The sequence below is a fragment of the Galeopterus variegatus genome, unplaced genomic scaffold (assembly GCF_000696425.1).
Source record: "Galeopterus variegatus unplaced genomic scaffold, G_variegatus-3.0.2 Scaffold976, whole genome shotgun sequence".
Lineage (NCBI taxonomy): Eukaryota > Metazoa > Chordata > Mammalia > Dermoptera > Cynocephalidae > Galeopterus > Galeopterus variegatus.
Window position 1 is genome coordinate 413,211 of NW_007727087.1, and position 18,227 is coordinate 431,437.

At 35.5% G+C, this 18,227-nt stretch overlaps 1 protein-coding gene across 1 annotated transcript in view; it reads left to right on the top strand.

Moving 5' to 3' along the window:
• LOC103591493 (contactin-3-like) overlaps positions 1-18,227 on the top strand; it is a 159,880-nt gene that overhangs the window by 109,699 nt on the left and 31,954 nt on the right. Inside the window, exon 10 of the mRNA XM_008573968.1 lies at positions 17,387-17,504. Within this exon, the coding sequence (XP_008572190.1) occupies positions 17,387-17,504 (118 nt within the window). The remainder of the gene's footprint in view (positions 1-17,386; positions 17,505-18,227) is intronic.

Below are 18,227 nucleotides of genomic sequence, written 5' to 3' on the forward strand. Positions count from 1 at the left end.
CATGAAAAAATATTCAGCATCACTAATTATCAGGGAAATGCAAATCAAGACCACTTTGTTATATCATTTTACTCCAGCTAGACTGGCTGTTATCAAAAAGACTGGGAATAACAAATGCTGGCAAGGATATGGAGAAAAGGAAACTCTTCTACACTGTTGGTGGGACTCTAAATTAGTACAACCATTATGGAAACCAGTATGGAGGTTCTCGAACAACTACAGGTAGAATTACTGTATGATCCAGCAATCCCACTGCTGGTTATATACCCAAAGGAATGGAAATCATCATGTCAATGGGATATCTGCCCTACCATGTTCATTGCAGCTCTATTTACAATAGCCAAGATACGGAACCAACCTAAATGTCCATCGATGGACAACTAGATAAGGGAAATGTGGTATATATACACAGTGGGATACTATTCAGCCATAAAAAAGAATAAAATTCTGCCATTCACAGCACCATGGATGAGCTGGGAGAAAATTATATTAAGTGAAATAAGCCAGACACAGAAAGAGAAATACCATATGTCCTCACTCATAAGTGGGTGCTAAGAAACAAAGAAAAGGAAACCGTAATAAAACTTTGAACTTTCTGAAGGAGAGAATAGACCTACAGTTACTAGAGGTGGGAAAGGGAGAGGAGGAGGGGGATAATTGGGTAGGGGACACAAAAAGTAATTATGATTTGTAATGATGAACATGCTAACTATATTGATTTGATCATCACATACTGCACACAAATACTGATAGTTAACTCTGTACCCCATAAATATGTATAAAAAAAGAAACGAGGATCCCCCAATTCCATTTGGAAAAAGGGGAGTGCACAAATCAGTATGGTTGGTTATTTCCCTAAAAACTAACAAATCAGTATGGTTAGTTATTTCCTCAACTCAGCATGGTTTGTTATTTCCCTAACTCATCATTTTCTCAACCAGGCATATGTAGGCTCAATTTCTCCTTAAAGTGTGATTGGTATCACAGGGTTGTGTTTATCAAGTACAATATTTATTAAGATGAATGGTCCATATCCATACCCAGTGGCTGTAAGATTGATTTAGATTTACAAGAAGATTGGAAGGAGTCAAACTAAGCAATATGTGACTTATTGTACTAAAACAAATAAAAATAAGTTAAGTTACAACAAAAACCAGGCTAAAAGAGAATGAAAAGATGTGTAAATATTTATAAAGCAAATGCAACAAAAAGAAAAAGGGTCACAAATGTTAATTTCAAACAAAGAATAATTCAAGGTAAACCTTAAGAGCAAAAAGAATAAATTCACTTTGAAAACATTCCTCTCCACCATGAAAATATAATATTGAAGTATAATAATCATGAACTATAATACGCCAAATCATATATTACTAAAATATGTCAGATTAAAAGCAATGAAAAAACGAGAAACAAATTATTGTGTAGACTTTGAAAACTCTTATTTCAACCACCAATTTGCCAGAAATTAGAAAAAAAGAATTTTGATATTATATTTAGTTGAAGTAACAGATACATAAGAAAAATTTACCCTACAAATAGAAATATTTATTTATTTTCATTCTTTTCACATTCTTGCAAAATTTAGATAATAAAATAGCAAAACAGATGTACAGAAAGGGGATGGAAGAACAAATAGAATAGATATAATGTCAAAAAGCAATAGATAAACAATGGAATCTATCAATGAAGAATAAATAAAGAAAAAGTTATAATTAGACAGGAGCAAGAGACTATAACAGATAAGAAAGAAATGCAAAACCGTAGAGGATTCCATGCTCATGTCATGTATATAAAAATCCACTTAGATGGACAATTTCTGGGGTAATATAAATTACCAAAATTTAAACTTAAATTTACAAAGGTTACAAAATAAAAGTATGGGGTGTTAAGAGAGGATATGCCTTCAGGAAAGAAACTTTGGGGAAAATGCTCTCTTTTCTGTTCCATCGATCTATTTGTCTGTTATTTCAGCAATATCACACTGTCTTGGTTACTGTAGCTTTATAGTAAATTTTGGAGTTGGATGGTGTCAGTCCTTTGACATTATTCTTCTCCTTCAATATTGGTCATTCTTTTGCTTTTCTTTATAAATTCTAGGATCAGTTTGTTGATATCCACAAAATAATGTTCTAGGATTTTGATTGGCATTGTGTTGAATCTATAGATAAAGTTGGGAAGAACTGACATCTTGACAGTATTGAGTATTTCTATCCATGAACATAGTCTTTGATTTCTTTATCAGACTTTTGTAATTTTCCATATACAGATCTTGTACATATTTTGTTAGACTTACACCTGAGTATTTCATTTTTGGAGGTTCTAATGTAAACAGTAATGTGTTTGTAATTCTAAATTCTATTTGTTCATTGCTGGTGTATAGGAAAGTGATTGACTTTTGCACATTAACCTTGTATTCCATATCATTTATTAGTTCTAGGAATTATTTTGTTGATTCTTTCAGATTTTCTTTACAAACAATCATGTCATCTGTAAACCAAGACAGTTTTAGTTCTTCCTTCCCAGTCCCTATACCTTTTTGTCTTTTTCTTGTCTTATTACATTAGCTAGGACTTCCAGTACAATGTTGAAAAAACAGTGATGAGAGGGGCAGTCCTTGCCTTCTTCCTGATCTTATCAGGAAAGCTTTGAGTTTCTCATCAAGTATGGTGCTCCCTGTAGACTTTTTGTAGATGTTCTTTATCAAGTTGAGGAAGTTTTTCTCTATTTCTAGTTTGCTGAGAAGTTTTATCATGAGTGGGTGCTGGATTTTGTCAAATTCTTTCTCTGTGTCTATTGATATGATCATGTGATTTTCCTTATTTAGCCTGTTGATTTTCTCTATTTCTAGTTTGCTGAGAAGTTTTATCATGAGTGGGTGCTGGATTTTGTCAAATGCTTTCTCTGTGTCTATTGATATGATCATGTGATTTTCCTTATTTAGCCTGTTGGTATGATGAATACATTAACTGATTTTTGAATGTTAAACCAGCCTTGTATACATTGGATAAATCCCACTTGGTCATGGTATATAATTCTTTTTATACATTATTGGATTTGATTTGCTATATTTTGTTGAAAAATTTTATGTCTATATTTGTGAGAGATATTGGTGTGTAGTTTTCTTTACTCAAAATGTCTTTGTCTGGTTTTGGTATTAAGTTAATGCTGGCCTTGTAAAATGAGTTAGGAAGTATTCTCTCTTTTGCTATCTCCTGGAAGAGAGTGTAGAAAATTAGTATCGTTTTTTCCTTAAATATCTGGTAGAATTCACCATGAAACTTATCTGGGATTGGTGCTTTCTGTTGGAAGGTTATTAATTATTGATTTAATTTTTTAATAGATATTAGCCTGTTCAGATAGTCTGTGTCTTTTTGTATGACTTTTACCAGGTGTGTGGCTTTCAAGGAGTTGGTCCATTTTATTTGGTTTTTCAAATTTATAGGCATAGAGTTGTTCATAATTTTTTATTATTATGGTTTTAATGTTCATAGGCTCTGTAATTATGTCCTCTCTTTCATTTCCAATATTAATAATTTGTGTCTTCTCTATTTTTTTCTTAGTTATCCTGGCTAGAGGCTTACTAATTTTATTAATATTTTCAAAAAAAAACAGCTTTTGTTGATTTTTCTTTATTGATTTTCTGTTTTAAATTTCACTGATTTTTGTTCTAATACTTATTTCTTTTATTCTGCTTACTTTGGATCTAATTTGCTCTTTTTTTCCCTAGATTCTAAAGTCAAAGCTTAGATTATTGACTTTGGATCTCTCTTTTCTAATATATGCACTCAGTGCTATAAATTCCCCCTAAGCACTAATTTCACTGCATCCTACAAATTTTAATATGCTGTATTTTCATTTTCATTTAGTTCAAAATATTTAAATTTCCTTTGAGATTTCTTCTTTGACCCATGTGTTACTTAGAAGCATATAAGTATTTGGAGATTTTCTGCTGTCTTTTTGTTATTGGTTTCTAGTTGAATTCTATTGAGATTTGAGAACAGACGTTGTATGATTTTGATACTTTTGTATTTGTTAACATGTGTTTTATGGCCCAGAATGTGGTCTTTATTGGAGAACATTCCATGTGAGCTTGAGAAAAATGCGTAACTTGCTGTTGTTGAATGAAGTACTCTATAAATGTTCATTATATCCAATTGATTAATGGTGCTGTTGAGTTCTACTAAGTTCTTATTAATTTTCTGCATACTGAATCTGTCCATTTCTGATATAGGGGTGTTGAAGTCTCTGACTATAACAGTGGATTCATCTATTTCACCTTACACTTCTATCAGTTTTTTTCCTTACATATTTTGATGCTCTTGTTAGGCACATACATATTAAGGATTATTATGTCTTCTTGGAGTACTGACCCCTTTATCATTATGTAATGCACCTCTTTAGCCCTCATAACTTTACTTGGTCTGAGGTTGAGTCTACCTGAAATTAATATAGCTACTCTTTTCTATTGATTAGTGCAATCATGGTATATCTTTCACCATCCCTTTACTTTTAATCTATATGTGTCTTTATATTTATCATGGGATTTTTGTAGACATATATAGTTGGTTCTTTTTTTTTTCTTTTTGATCCACTCTGACAATCTCTGTCTTTTAGTTAATGCATTTAGACCACTGATGTTCAAAGGAATTTTGATATAGTTAGATTAATTTCTAACATATTTTTTCTGCTTTCTTTTTGTTGCTCTTGTTCTTTGTTCCTGTTTTGTCTTCTGCACTTTTTCTGACTTTTGTGGTTTTAATTGAGTATTTTATGATTCTATTTTCTCTCATTTTTTGACATATTGCTATGGTCTAAATGTTCAGGTCCCTCAGAATTAATATGTTGAAATCCTAACTCCCAGGGTAATGGCATTCGGGGTTTATAGAGACCCAAAAGAGACTCTTAGCTCCTTTCACCATGTAAGTCTACAGTGAGTAAGTGCTGTCTATAGACAAGAAAGCAGACTGTCATAAGACACTGAATCTGTTGGTGCCTTGATCATGGACTTTCTATCTTCCAGAATTGTAAGAAATTGTAAGAAATAAATTTCTGTTGTTTGTAAGTTACCCAGCTTATGGTATTTTGTTTTCATAGCCTGAACAGACTAAGACACATATCCATTATACTTCTTTCTTTACTTTTTTCAGTGGTTGCCCTAGAGTTTGCAATATACATTTAAAGCTAATCCAGGTCTGCTTTCAACATGCTTCTTATTTGCTTTCAGTTCCACTTCACAGGTAGTGTAAGTAGCTTATGATAACAAAATATTCTTGATTCCTCTCTTCTATCCCTTGAATTATTGCTGTCATTCCTTTGACTTGTACATGAGCATATTTAAGCATATATATGTGTGTATGTGTATATACACACACATACATATACAGATATATGTATTTATATACATATATACATAAGCATACATAATCTAATACATTTTACTACTATTATTATTAATTTTTTGAAGTGGTATTTTTGCCCTCTAAAGGGGCAGGGGGAGTAAATTCTTTTTTTTTTTTTTAACAAAGTGTTATATGTTATCTCTATTAAGAATAAGAAAAATAAAAGTTTTAATTTTTACCTTAGCTTATTTATTCTCCTATAGTTTTCTTTTCTTTATGTAGATTCAGTTTTCTGACCTATATAATTTTCCTTCTCTCTGAAGAACTTTTAATATTTATTGGAAGGCAGATACACTGAAAATGAATTTTTTCAATTTTTGTCTGAAAAAGTCTTTATTTCTTCCTCACTTTCGAAGGATAATTTTATAAGGTACAGAATTCTAGGTTAGTGAGTTTTTTTCCTCTCTCAACACTTTAAATTCTTCTGTCCATTTTCTTATTGCTTGCATTGAAGAGAAGTCAGATGTAATTCTTATCTTTGCCTCTCTTTAGGTAGGTGTTTTATACTTTTCGCTTCTTATAAGAGTTTTTCTTTATCTTTGATTTTTCTGATGTTTGAATGTGATATGCCTAGACGTTCTTTTTGTTTGGTTGGTTTTTGTTTTTGGCATTTATCCTTCTTGGTGTTCTCTGTGCTTCCTGGATCTATTATTTGGTGTCTGATACTAGTTTGGGGAAAATTCTGTCATTATTGCTTCCAATATTGCTTCTGTTCCTTTCTCTTTTTATGCTCCTTCTGATATTTTCATTACATGTATGTTACACTTTTTGTAGTTGCCCCACAGTTCTTAGATATTTTGCATTATCTTTTTCAGTCTTTTTTATCTTTGCTACTCAGCTTTTTAAGTTTCTATTTTCATATCCTCAAGCTAAAAGATTCTTTCCTCAAACCATGCCCAGTCTATTAATGACCTTGTCAAAGGCATTCTTTTATATCTCATACAGTGTTTTTGATCTCTAGAATTTCTATTTGAACCTTACAGTTTCCGTCTCTCTTCTTGCATTATCCATCTCTTCTTAACATGTTTTTTCCCCTTAAAGCCCTTAACAATTAATCATAGTTTTTAAAATTCCTGGTCTGATAATTGCAACATTTCTGCCTTATCTGACTCTGGTTCTGATGCTTGTTCAATCACTTCAAACTGTATTTTTTTTCACCTCTTAGTATGCCTTGTAATTTTTTGTTGAAAGGCAGATAATAATATACTGGGTAAAAGGGACTGCAGTAAATAGGCCTTTAGAAATGTAATGGTAGGGTGTGGGGGAGGGGAAGTATTCTGCAGTCCTTTTAGTAGGCCTGTGCCCCTGGACTTCACCAGTGCTTCTTAGTCCCTCTCCCCCCACATCCCCTATTTAGGGCAGGATGGCTGGAGGGGCCTGGAATTGGGTATTTCCCTTCCCCAGTGAGATTAGGCTCTTATAAAACCCCAGCAAGTTAGGCTCTGGCTAAATAGTTTCCCCAGAGGGCAGACCTTTTTTAAGAAGAACACAATGCTCTACATTTTTCAAAATGGTTCCTTTTCCAAACGTCCCCCTGCCTGAAGGAATTTTTTCTGATATTCACTGTGAGGACCTAGTTGAGCTCCTGGACCTAAAATAAAAAAAGTGTCAGGGCTTCACTATGTCTGGGTTTCCCTGAAGTTTTAACTTTCAGAGGTGTTTACACTGGGCTTCCAGCCATTCCTCAATTACAGTTCAGATTTGCCTGCCCTGGTGCTGGTTCCTGGGGAGATTTCTACTTCAAGTTGTGATTCTCTGTATGCACCTATCTGTCTCTCCGATTTTGGGGGAGCAGTTTGCCTGTGACCTTACTTCTCTGTCAGATTTAAGAAGAGTTGTTGATTTTTCAGTGTGTTCAACTTCTTTCTTGTTGTTAGAAGAGAGTAACTACTTCTAAGTTCCTTACATGCCAACCAGAAACCAGAAGTCAGTGTAACTGACTCATTTTTTCATTGGGTTACTTAGCATGTTATTGCATCATAACTTTTCATGATGGCTGAGATTTTATGCTCCAATTTCAGAAAAAAAATCATTCTCTTTTGCAAGGCATAATATGTAATTATACCATTTAATTGATCTGAATATGAACAAGAAAGTGAACAAGTGGTTCATTTGGGTGATTTAAAATTTTAGACTCAGAGATCAGGAAGTTTAGGTGGGTTGACTTTTTAAAATTATTATTACAGAAAACACTGATTTTATAAACGTTTTTTTCTTATGCTGATTTTAAAATTTTAGATCGTGCTCTTTTCCAGGAAAATAGTTTATTGATAGCCACGTTTGCTATCAAACCTAGTCTTTCCTTATTTATCGTTTTCAATATGACTTTGATATGAAAACTCTACACTTCTGGAGTATCAGGAAAACTATTGGAATACATTGGTTTTTGATTATAATAAAAACAGTGTGATCTCTTTGGGAGCAGCTCCTCTGGGAGAGGGTAGAAGTTTATTCTCTCAGCACCCTTGGCGTCTTTTCTCTGACCACACACAGGCTACTGACATAAAAGTGAGGGTGTCTAGATTAGGGTTTTGCACTGTTTTAAAAAACCCTATTTTGGATTATTGGCACAGTCAGCTCAAAACAGCCTGCAAAGATGAATCTTCAATCAATACCCCAAACTCCTCATGAGGAGAGGAAAGAAAAGAATCAGCAGAGGGTAAGACAACCCTTTCCTATAGTCCATATAGGTCAGCTGCCCAAGGCAGAGGCAGTGTGGCAGGTGCAGAATGGATCTGGAGGGCTGTAGCGGATGGTGTTTTCCAAAGACTGCTACAAACAACCAGCAGACTTTATCTAACATGCTCTTCTTACAGTATGGCTTTGGCACTCCTCCCCATCCAGTGATGAAATCTATGCCACTCCTCTTGAAACTTAGGCCTCTGTGACCACCCTGACCAATAAAGGAGAGCCCAAGTGATGCTATGTGATTTCTGAAGCTAGCTCTTACAAATGCATGCCCTTCTACCTTGTTCCATTGGCACAACTGCTCCTGGACTCCAGCTCCATAGTGTGAAGAAGCCCAGACAGACTGTGAAAAGGTTCATCTCCAGTGGAACCAAGGAAGGTCTCCACCCACAGGCTGAAGTCCCAGCCAACAGTCAATACCAGCTCGCTGGTCAAGTAAACGAACTTGCCAGTTTCTATCAAGCTGCCCCAGCGAACAAGGCGTGCGATAGAAATGAGTCCCCACAGATCCCTGCTCAACATACACATTCCCAAGCAGAACACATCATTTTTTAAGCCACGATGTTTTGGAATAATTTGTTATATAGCAATAGTAATTGCACCTAGAAATAAACATAAGACATTAGGCACAGTGTGGTCAAGTTTCCATGAAACAGTGGCTTTTTATTCCTTTTTATCAATGAATTCCTTTTCTCTTATGTACCATTCATATCATTCTATAAAGGACAAATCTACTCTTAGTATACTTTATACCTGCAGTATAAGGGAAAAGACAAAAAAAATGACGAGATTTGATCCACAAGTTAAATTGTTACTCGGGGTAAACTCCTTTGACGTGAAATACTTTGATTCAATATAAGAACTGTCACATCAATCAAGAGTAACCCTAGAGTGTTCAGGCCAATTAATAGTAAGTTACTGTATGTGTCTATAGAAATTTATCTTGTTGAATTATTTCAATGACTATTGATTTTAAAATTACAGTGAGCATACCAAGGCAATGTATTCTCAAGGAAATGAGGCTTGTGCTTGATACAAAGTACCTGTTACTCAAATACTAGTTTTCTTGCCTACCTCCCGAGATGAAAATATATGTAGGCATGCTGTTCTCAGCTTATGAACCCAGCAATATACAGCCTAAAAATAATTATTTCATGCATTTATTAATTATAGAATATTACAGTTACGGGAGGCCTAACCAATCATCATAAGCCTTTTATTTCCAAGAGGGGTGAAGATGAGAAATGTAAAATTCCAGAAAGTTTAATGATTTTTTGACCCTAACTGCTCACTAGAATCACCTAGAGGGTCTCCTCTTTCTAGTCCATTCTAATTTAACTATGTTGAGATGTGCCCCAGGCATTTCTGGCATATTTTTAAAGATTTCCCCATGTGAATTTATTTATTTTATTTTTGTTTTTGTTTTATTTTTATTGAATCAAAATTGATTATACATATTTTGGGGGTTCAACATTGAGTTATGTTGATCAAGTCAAAATTACTAGCATATATATTGTTACGAATCATACTTATTCTTTATGCCCCTTGTCCAATCTCACCCCATCCCCCTCACCCTCTCCTTTCCCCGTTCTAATTACCCTAGATTTCTTCTTTCCTTCTGGAAGAATAATGGTTAGTCTGTTGATTTGTTGCCTAAATGATCTGTCCAATGCTGAGATGTGCCATCAGGTCCCCCAATATTATCATAGAGCAGATGCTTTTTCTGTCACTCTGGAATAGGCTTTGTGGAAAGAGACATCTTCTTTTCTTTATCTCTGCTGGTGACTCTCCTTGTGTCAACGCACTCCAGTGGCTGGCAGATCATGTGCGTGGTGGTTGTGGTGTCTAGCTGCTTTCACAGTAGCCATGGTTATTGTGGTGGCTGTGGTGGGCCACCTACATGGAGGTGATGTTTTTGGTATGCTCCTTGGCCTGGTTATGGACAGCGGGTCCAGTCCCTGGCTCCAAGCCTCAGGTCCCCAGGCAGACCCAAGGTGCTGGAGGTATGTCTAAGCCAGAACTATTTTTTTTTCCTTTGCTTACTTCTAAAGAGGAGGAACTGCCTGTTGGGACCAGTACTTGAGCTCTGTGGTTGAGCTAAATTGCTTCTTTGCTGCTCATTCCCTAGGGAAGGCTTTTTGTGCAGCACAGGTTATAATAGTTGACTTTATAGGTACTTCCAGCTCTCCAGAGACTCGGTGCACCTGGGTTGTATAGTAATTCTGATCTGGGCCTGAGTCTTTTCATCAAACTACACCCCATGCAATTCTATATTCCTGACCAGTCTCCTCTGAGTGGTCCTACGCTGATTGGGGTGCAGATCAGCTGTCTTTAATGTGCCCCTCTGTTCCCCAGGTGAGCCCATCTCTCCCACTGCACATGCTCTAAACACTTCCCATGGGATGGGCCATGCACCAGTCCCTTGTGATGACTCACTGGCCTCTGAGTGGCTCCATTTTTTCAGTTGTTGTGGCTCCTTGCTCCTATGTGGGTCTGTGGGAACCCTATTAGCAATCTTGATGTCCTAGGGGCCACCAAGGCCATCTTCTCCCCTGCTGCCTCCAAGCAACTCCATCCGAAGGGCACAGCTGCAGCTTTTGCCGGCTCCTGCTCTGTGTGCTCAGCAGTTCCAGCCTTAAAGCAGACACAGCACAAAATGGTCAGAGCAGTTTTTTCTTTCTCTCATCATGGTTTCTCCCACCTTCATGTACTCCGTAGGTGTCTCCTCCTCTTCCTCTGATCTCTAGTGGCCCCAGCTTGGCTGTTGTTGCTTTTTTATATAGTTGTAAATTGGTTGATTTCTCTCAGAAATCAAGGGAGAGAGTGACGCTGGGGATCATCTCTTCTGCCATTTTGACCAGAACTCCCCCAGGTGAACTCATAAGATAGCCATCATTGAAAACTAAAGGGTTTGGCAAAGTGGGTAGCATAGTGTTTTTCAAAACACAGACCGTGAACTCAACAGGCAGTATTAAATAATAGCATAGAATGAGAGAGATATTCTGTTTTCAATTTTATCTCAATCATTTAGGTTAAATCAAGGAGAATGGTTAAGTATTATAATAGGTGTGTCATTAATGTTTGTATAATACTTGCTAATTTCCCTTTTTAATTAACAGGGCAAAAGTCTTAGGCTCAGAGACTTTGACAGTGCTCAGCTAGTATCCATTTATATTATTTTCTACTCACTGTAGCTAATTTGGCAGTTGACTATTATTTTGGTGAACAGATTTCCATTTAGGATAAAAGTATACATTTTCCATGTCAATTTCCATATTAATTTAGGTTTAAGAAAGTTAATAAGTTTAAGAAAAAATTAAGTAAATAATAGAGCATTTGGCACTATGAAATTCCAAAACATTTGGGAAGGTATGATTCTAATGATTGAAGTATAGAAAATACTGGGTTAAGATCCCCAGGAGAACAAAAACAGGACATCATAAGATCACCAATTTCCAGTGAGATTTTCATCAACACATTACACTTCCCAGAAAAAAAAAAAAAAAAAAATCCCAAGTTGCTAATATGAACTTGATGTTGAAATAGAAAAGCTGACACCTTTGAGGCAACTCAGGCATTTTGCACAACATAAGATATGCATGCAGTTCCTTCAACAAAGTTTTTGTGATTTTTAATGTGTCACTCTTTCAAAACACTTGTGATTGGGTAAACTAGGACTCTACATCCTATAGTCCAGTCTATTGGCACCGAAAAAAGTCGAGGAAATTTGTGTGTGTGTGTGTGTGTGTGTGTGTGTGTGTGTGTGTGTCTTTTTTCGTGACCGGTAAGGGGATCACAACCCTTGGTGTGGCGTCGCCCACACCGCGCTCAGCCAGTGAGCGCACCAGCCATTCCTATATAGGATCCGAACTCGCGGCGGGAGCGTCACTGCGCTCCCAGCGCTGCACTCTCCCGAGTGCGCCACAGGCTCAGCCCGAGGAAATTTTTATATTAACAGATTACATATTACCTGCCTTAAATGTTACCTGTTCAGACAACCAAGTGACAATTGAAATTTTAATCAGAAAAATTAAAATTGTTTATAATGTCAGGGCTTGTTTTCATGTTTCAGTGACTGCTACTTTCTGTTCCTTGAGTGAGCAGAGTACATTTGTAACAAAGGTGACCTTGATGCAGCCATTTGGGGTTGATGGGGAAAAGGTTTAATTTACTTGGTCAGAAATGCAGAGGTGAGTCATGTCACCACCAATTTCTTAGGAGACCTTCATGGAGGAAGACACCAACCAGGTTCCAGAACGAACCTACAGGTTCAACTGTATTCAAGGCACCTGGATATTATTTACATGCAGTGTCAGGGTTTGGAAGGCAACCCAGTGAAGAGATGAATGATTAATATTGGAAACTGCAATAACAGCTGTGTAAAGTGATAACAAGGAGGAGGACCGCCTATTCAACCTTGCCTTCCAAATAGCTGTCAAGATGTATTTTTTTTTTCTTACACTGGAAAATTATCCTTTTGGCGGTCCAGCAGCAGCATTTACATCGAGAGTGCTTACTAGGGAATTAGTTTTGCTGATAATTGGTATATTGAAAGTTCATGCTACATTTGCAATCTTCACGAGGTTTCCCTAATTCCAAAGTTTTTTTAAACCTTGATTTTTAGCATATGATAGATATCACAGTTAACGTTCAGCCTACCTGGAATTAGTAACGATCTGCTTATTTATTTTCACTTGGCATAGGTAATCACACCAGGTAGTGTTTTTCTTTTAGTGCAGAATTGTTTTTAAATTACATCAAAAATTCTATTGGCCTCATCACCTAGGAAAATACAGGGAAAAAGTTAATAAGATCCTTTTCTATTTCATTTGATTCTCACTGGATTTCTCTTATCATTTATTTCAAAGATGATTTGGCTTATAAATCTATTTATTGTTTATGCCTGTAATATGTTCTGGAAATACGATTTTTTTCCTGGGAGAAATGTATGTGAACAAATAATTGAATAATGAAGTAATTCTAGCAAAGCTTAGAGATTGTAAAAATACAAAAAATCAAAAATTTTACTGCCATTAAGATGTGAATAGGAACTTGAAGTCAGCTATAGTGAGCTTTGAGTTTTCTGGGGACAGATTAACAATTTGTGGATCAACTATACTCCTGACATTCCCATCCCCCCACCCCTATTAGTTACCCACCACTTCTTGAGTTATTCAAATAAACTGTGTTCTCACCTGCCTTAGGTCTTGGCATGTGCCTATATGCCGTTGTGGTTTTTTTCTTATCCTCTTTTCCTAGATAACTTTTACTTATTTTGCAAATCTTATCTCAACTATCAGTTTACTGAAACTACAGAAAATCATAGATTCCTCTGTGTACTTTGAGCTTACATTACACTACAATTTTACATTGATTTGTGTAGTTACTTGATTAATGCCTGTCTTTCAGCCGTAAGCATCATAAACAAAGACTGTTTTCGCTCTCAACACTGTATCTGCTACAAGTAAAGCACAGTAGTTGCTTAATAAATAATTTTGGAATGAATGATCTTATTTTTTAAAGATAGAGCCTTTGAGGAGGAACTTTGAGGAGTCATTCATATGACTTCGGGGAATGTCTCCTACTTCTGTACTCCTGTATAAGCCATTGGAATAGGCCTCACCCAGTGCCAAAAGCTTCTTTTCAGAGTCAGTCTATGAACAACAGCATAGAAAAGGGGCTTGCTTTCTGCAAGACTGAGAATTACACTGCTGGGCTTCAAGGGGAAGGTGTTCAGGGAATCAGGGATGGGAGTAGAAGAAAATGAAACTTTTACTTCTGCATCTTCCTCATTCTGGTCCATTCTGTTTGAAGAAAGAGAGAAAAAAGAAAAGTTTAGGAAAATAATGCAAACAAAGACTAGCAAACTAAGTTTGCAGATAGTAAAGTATAAGTTATTTTTTATTCAAAGTATTATTAGTGTTCCTAAGAATTTATTCACGCATTATTAGCATTCCACGTTATTTTATTTGAACTATTTTTATATGCTAAAGAATGACATATTTCTAAATATGTCTAAATATCAGATGTAATTTTATTGATAAATATGTTGAGAAATATTCTATGTATTATTATTTTATCTCATTTTGACTAATTTTACTTGGATTTATATGCTAAAGAATGACATATTTCTAAATATGTCTAAATATCAGATGTAATTTTATTGACAAATATGTTGAGAAATATTCTATGTATTATTATTTTATCTCATTTTGACTAATTTTACTTGGGTTTGCTGGATTTTCCTCTCTCATCCCCTTAATCACAGTTAATCAATAATTATATTATCTGACAGTGATAAATTGATGGAGAAGAGAATTGGTTGACAAAAATGAAACTTCCTTTTGGAATTTCTTTTTTTTAAATCTTTTTTAAATGTCTGGGAATACTCAATTTCATCTCGATAAGTAATTATAGGATATACTAATAATACTTTTAGTAAATTATTATTGTATTTAATTCCTGTGAAAGAAATAGGAGTTAGAATTATAGTCATGTTATTTGACTGCTTCTGCCCATGGTCCTGTTAAAAGATGAGCATTTTAGAAAAATAGTTGCATATAATCATAACTCCATTTTGATAGTCTTATATTCTACCAAGAAATGCACAAATCATAAGTGTATAGCCCAATGTATTGTCCCAAAATGAGCACACTCAAGTAACCAGCACTGAAATCAAGACACACAACATTACCCACATCCCAGATGCCCCCATGGTACCTCATTCTGGTACTAACCATCCCTCCAAAGGTACCCTCAATCTAGTCATGATAGATTAGTATCATGTACTCTTTTATATCTCTTATGTTATTGAGTCTCTACTATGTTTTTCTATGTAGTTATAGTTCACTTATTTTCATAATCTAATAATATTTCATTACATAATTATTACACTACTTATCTGTTTTACTGTGATGGACATTGGGATGTTTTTATTTTTTAGCTATTTTGGATAGTAATGCTGTAAACATTCTCTACCAAATGTTTTTTGGTAGACATGCACACATTTCTATAGGGTATATACTTAGGAAAGGAATTGATGGGTCAGAAATTAAGCATATGTCCTGCCTTGTTAGATACTTCCAAACAGCTTTCCAAAGTAGTTATACTAATTTACACTTCCATCCGTAATAATAAGAGTTACAGTTCCACGTCCTCAGCAGGACTTGAAAACCGTCTTTTTCATTTGGTAATTGCCTACACATGGTGTACCCCATGTGATTTTATTTAACCTTTGTTAAACTTTCTAAATTCATAAACATAATTCGTTTCACATGTGTGTACCTTGTTACCATGACTTGAGTTTACAGCTGGGAGAGCAGGCACTATGTGTTAGACACTTCTCTATCTTTGATAGAATCTAACAAAACAAGTACTGAATGCATTTTTGTTTAGGTGATTCTTGCTTCTATCTAGTGCTGCATTGAAAGACAATAGATGGAGTGGGAGAGAGAAAGCACTAGATGAGAAACAATACAAATATTTTATTGAGAGAGAAAAAATTAAGGAGAGGATCTCTCTTAATTTTTGTTAATTTTGTTTTCCATTTATGTATTCATCCACTCATCTCCATGTTGGTGCTGAAAAAAAACTCAATGATTCTCATTGTTTGCATGTCTTAGTTAATTGTTTCCTTTTTGTACTCTGCAGTGTAAAAGGATAATTAAAAATTATGTTTCCCCTGATGGTAAGCCTAAGTACATTTCTTTAGGAATGTGGGTTTTTTTTCCTAGCTAAAGTATTTCTTTCTCTTCAACCATCAGTACCAAAAGTCAACAGAAGTCACAAGATTTATACCAAACTCTTCCTTAATCTTTCAAGAAACAAAACCGGTGTGCCTAAAAGTTATAGCCAGATGTGTAAAGACATACAGTCCTGTTACAGTTCTTTTCCCCAACTGCTTTCGAAATAAGCAAATAAAGGGAAAAAGGTAGAAAAAAATAACAACCTCACCCCAATGCCTTGATGGCATTTAATAGTAACAGTTCTTCACTGAAAATAAGAGATTTCTATAGAAATGATAATCACCCTCCTGTGAGTATATGGAGCTCATAAAACCTTAAGAGTTTCTAAAGGTCAGCAAGCATTGAAGGTTTTGTCCTGGGGATAAATTTCTAAGTAACCCTGTGGAGAAAGAGAGGGAGGGAGGGAAGGAAAAAAGTTCAACTTGGTGAAAGTAAAATGTGCAAACCTAACAGTTTCTGGATTATCATTTAATTACAGCCATCAATCACCAATCACCTCGTATCCTCTTCTCCCAATACACAAGAAATTCCGTCTAGAGCCATGCAGTCCAACCAACAGAGAATATACAGCCCATTAAGAATCGTAAGGATGGGAAGCAATACTTAAGAAATTACCATGTAGAAGATTTTAGAAAATTAACTAAAAACAGGATAGTAGCATTCATCTTTTGACAAATACTAGGAAAACCCAAGAGTAAAACTATCCTTTTAATTAATAAGATAAACATTGCCTCTTCCTCTGTACCAGTTCAGACATGAACTGGTGATCATTTTCAAAGGGCTTTGCTTTCCAAATCATTTTCTTTCAATTCATATTTTTACTAAGGTGTGACACTGGCCTGCAGTTAGTCATTTTATGAACATGATTTTATATTCTTTTTAAATGAAGACCATTTAAAGTTGAGCTTTTAGAAATACATTTGCTCTGTTAATTGGTGCTGGGGAATGCCAGCAAATGTCTTTATGTACAGCTGTTATTTTTAAGGCTTAAAATGTTTTAATTTCTTCTTATTGAGGGGTTCATACTGACTGTCCCTAAATTCTGTAGCCAAGGAATTAAATGGCTTTAAGCTTTTCAAGCTCCAATGTGTTCAGAAAAGTGCTTTGGCCATGGTAATCCCCGTGTCATGCTGCATTTATCCCTCACAAGATACCTAAATGCTTCCTTCTTCTTCTCAGGCAGATAATTGCAAAGGGGTTGGAACCAGAGAAAAGAGTTGAGCTGGTGCTGAGGAGAGGATATAAAAAGTGTCACCCTGGTGGAAGTAAACAGACTCTGAGACTGTAATCTCTGCCCTTATTTATTTTTGAAACCATAAATGCCCAGGGGAAAGCTTGCCATTTATTTGTCTACAGAAATATTTGTCTGTAGTCATGTATGGTTTTTAACTTGTTTTTATTTCCATATATTTTATTGTTGTAATCTTTTGTCTTGTACCACCTTGGTTTTCTCTGTAAATATGGATTTCATCCCAGTATTGATGTTGGCCATAACCTTCAAGATTCTTTGTGTTTTTAAAATAACAGTAGGTTCATTACCTATTTTTCCAACAGAGTTCATCTGGTGACTTAATGATCAGAAACATTCAGCTGAAACACAGTGGAAAATATGTTTGTATGGTGCAAACAGGGGTGGATAGTGTTTCATCCGCTGCCGACCTCATAGTAAGAGGTAAACATTAATATCACTGTATTTTTTTTAACTTCACATCTTAACTGATCATTCCTTACTGGAGGAAGAATCATGATGAGATAATACATGAGCATGTGAGTTATAACATTGGTTTCATTCCCCCCCTTGACCAGAGAACATGACAATAAAGATGAGTACTAATTCAAAGAAATAAAAATCTCAACTCTGCCCTTCAAATAGCTCTCACAGTAATTGGCATTCCACAGCTGCTGCCAAGCTGATGTGTTTTTGAGCATGTCATTAGTTCAGCTATTGTACTTAATATGGGAGAGAATATTGTGTGTCTGCTTCCAAAAAAATCAAGATGATTTGGAATGCCTGAGAAAATTTGCCAACCTGAGCTACTGTCCAAGGTACTGATTTGCAACCAGGCTAAAAAATGACCAGATTGCATCATAGAACAAAACGCCTCTAGTTAAACAAACTGGTAACTACAGAAGTGCAGCAGTGGATTAAAGGGAAAGGTGTCACACCAAAAGTAAAGGACACTGATTTTGGAAAGGCACAGGAATCATGCTGCACAGAGTCCTCAAAATTCAGGCGTCATCTGCAGTCGTGGAGTAGTACAGTATTAGAATCACTGCCTCACATTCAGATTTAAGATCTAACAACAGAAATGTGAAAAAAAAAATGGTAGTTTTATTGCCAGGTAAATGGTCCTTTCCCTAAGTGCCTTTGAAATTGAGATCAGTTGGAGCTATT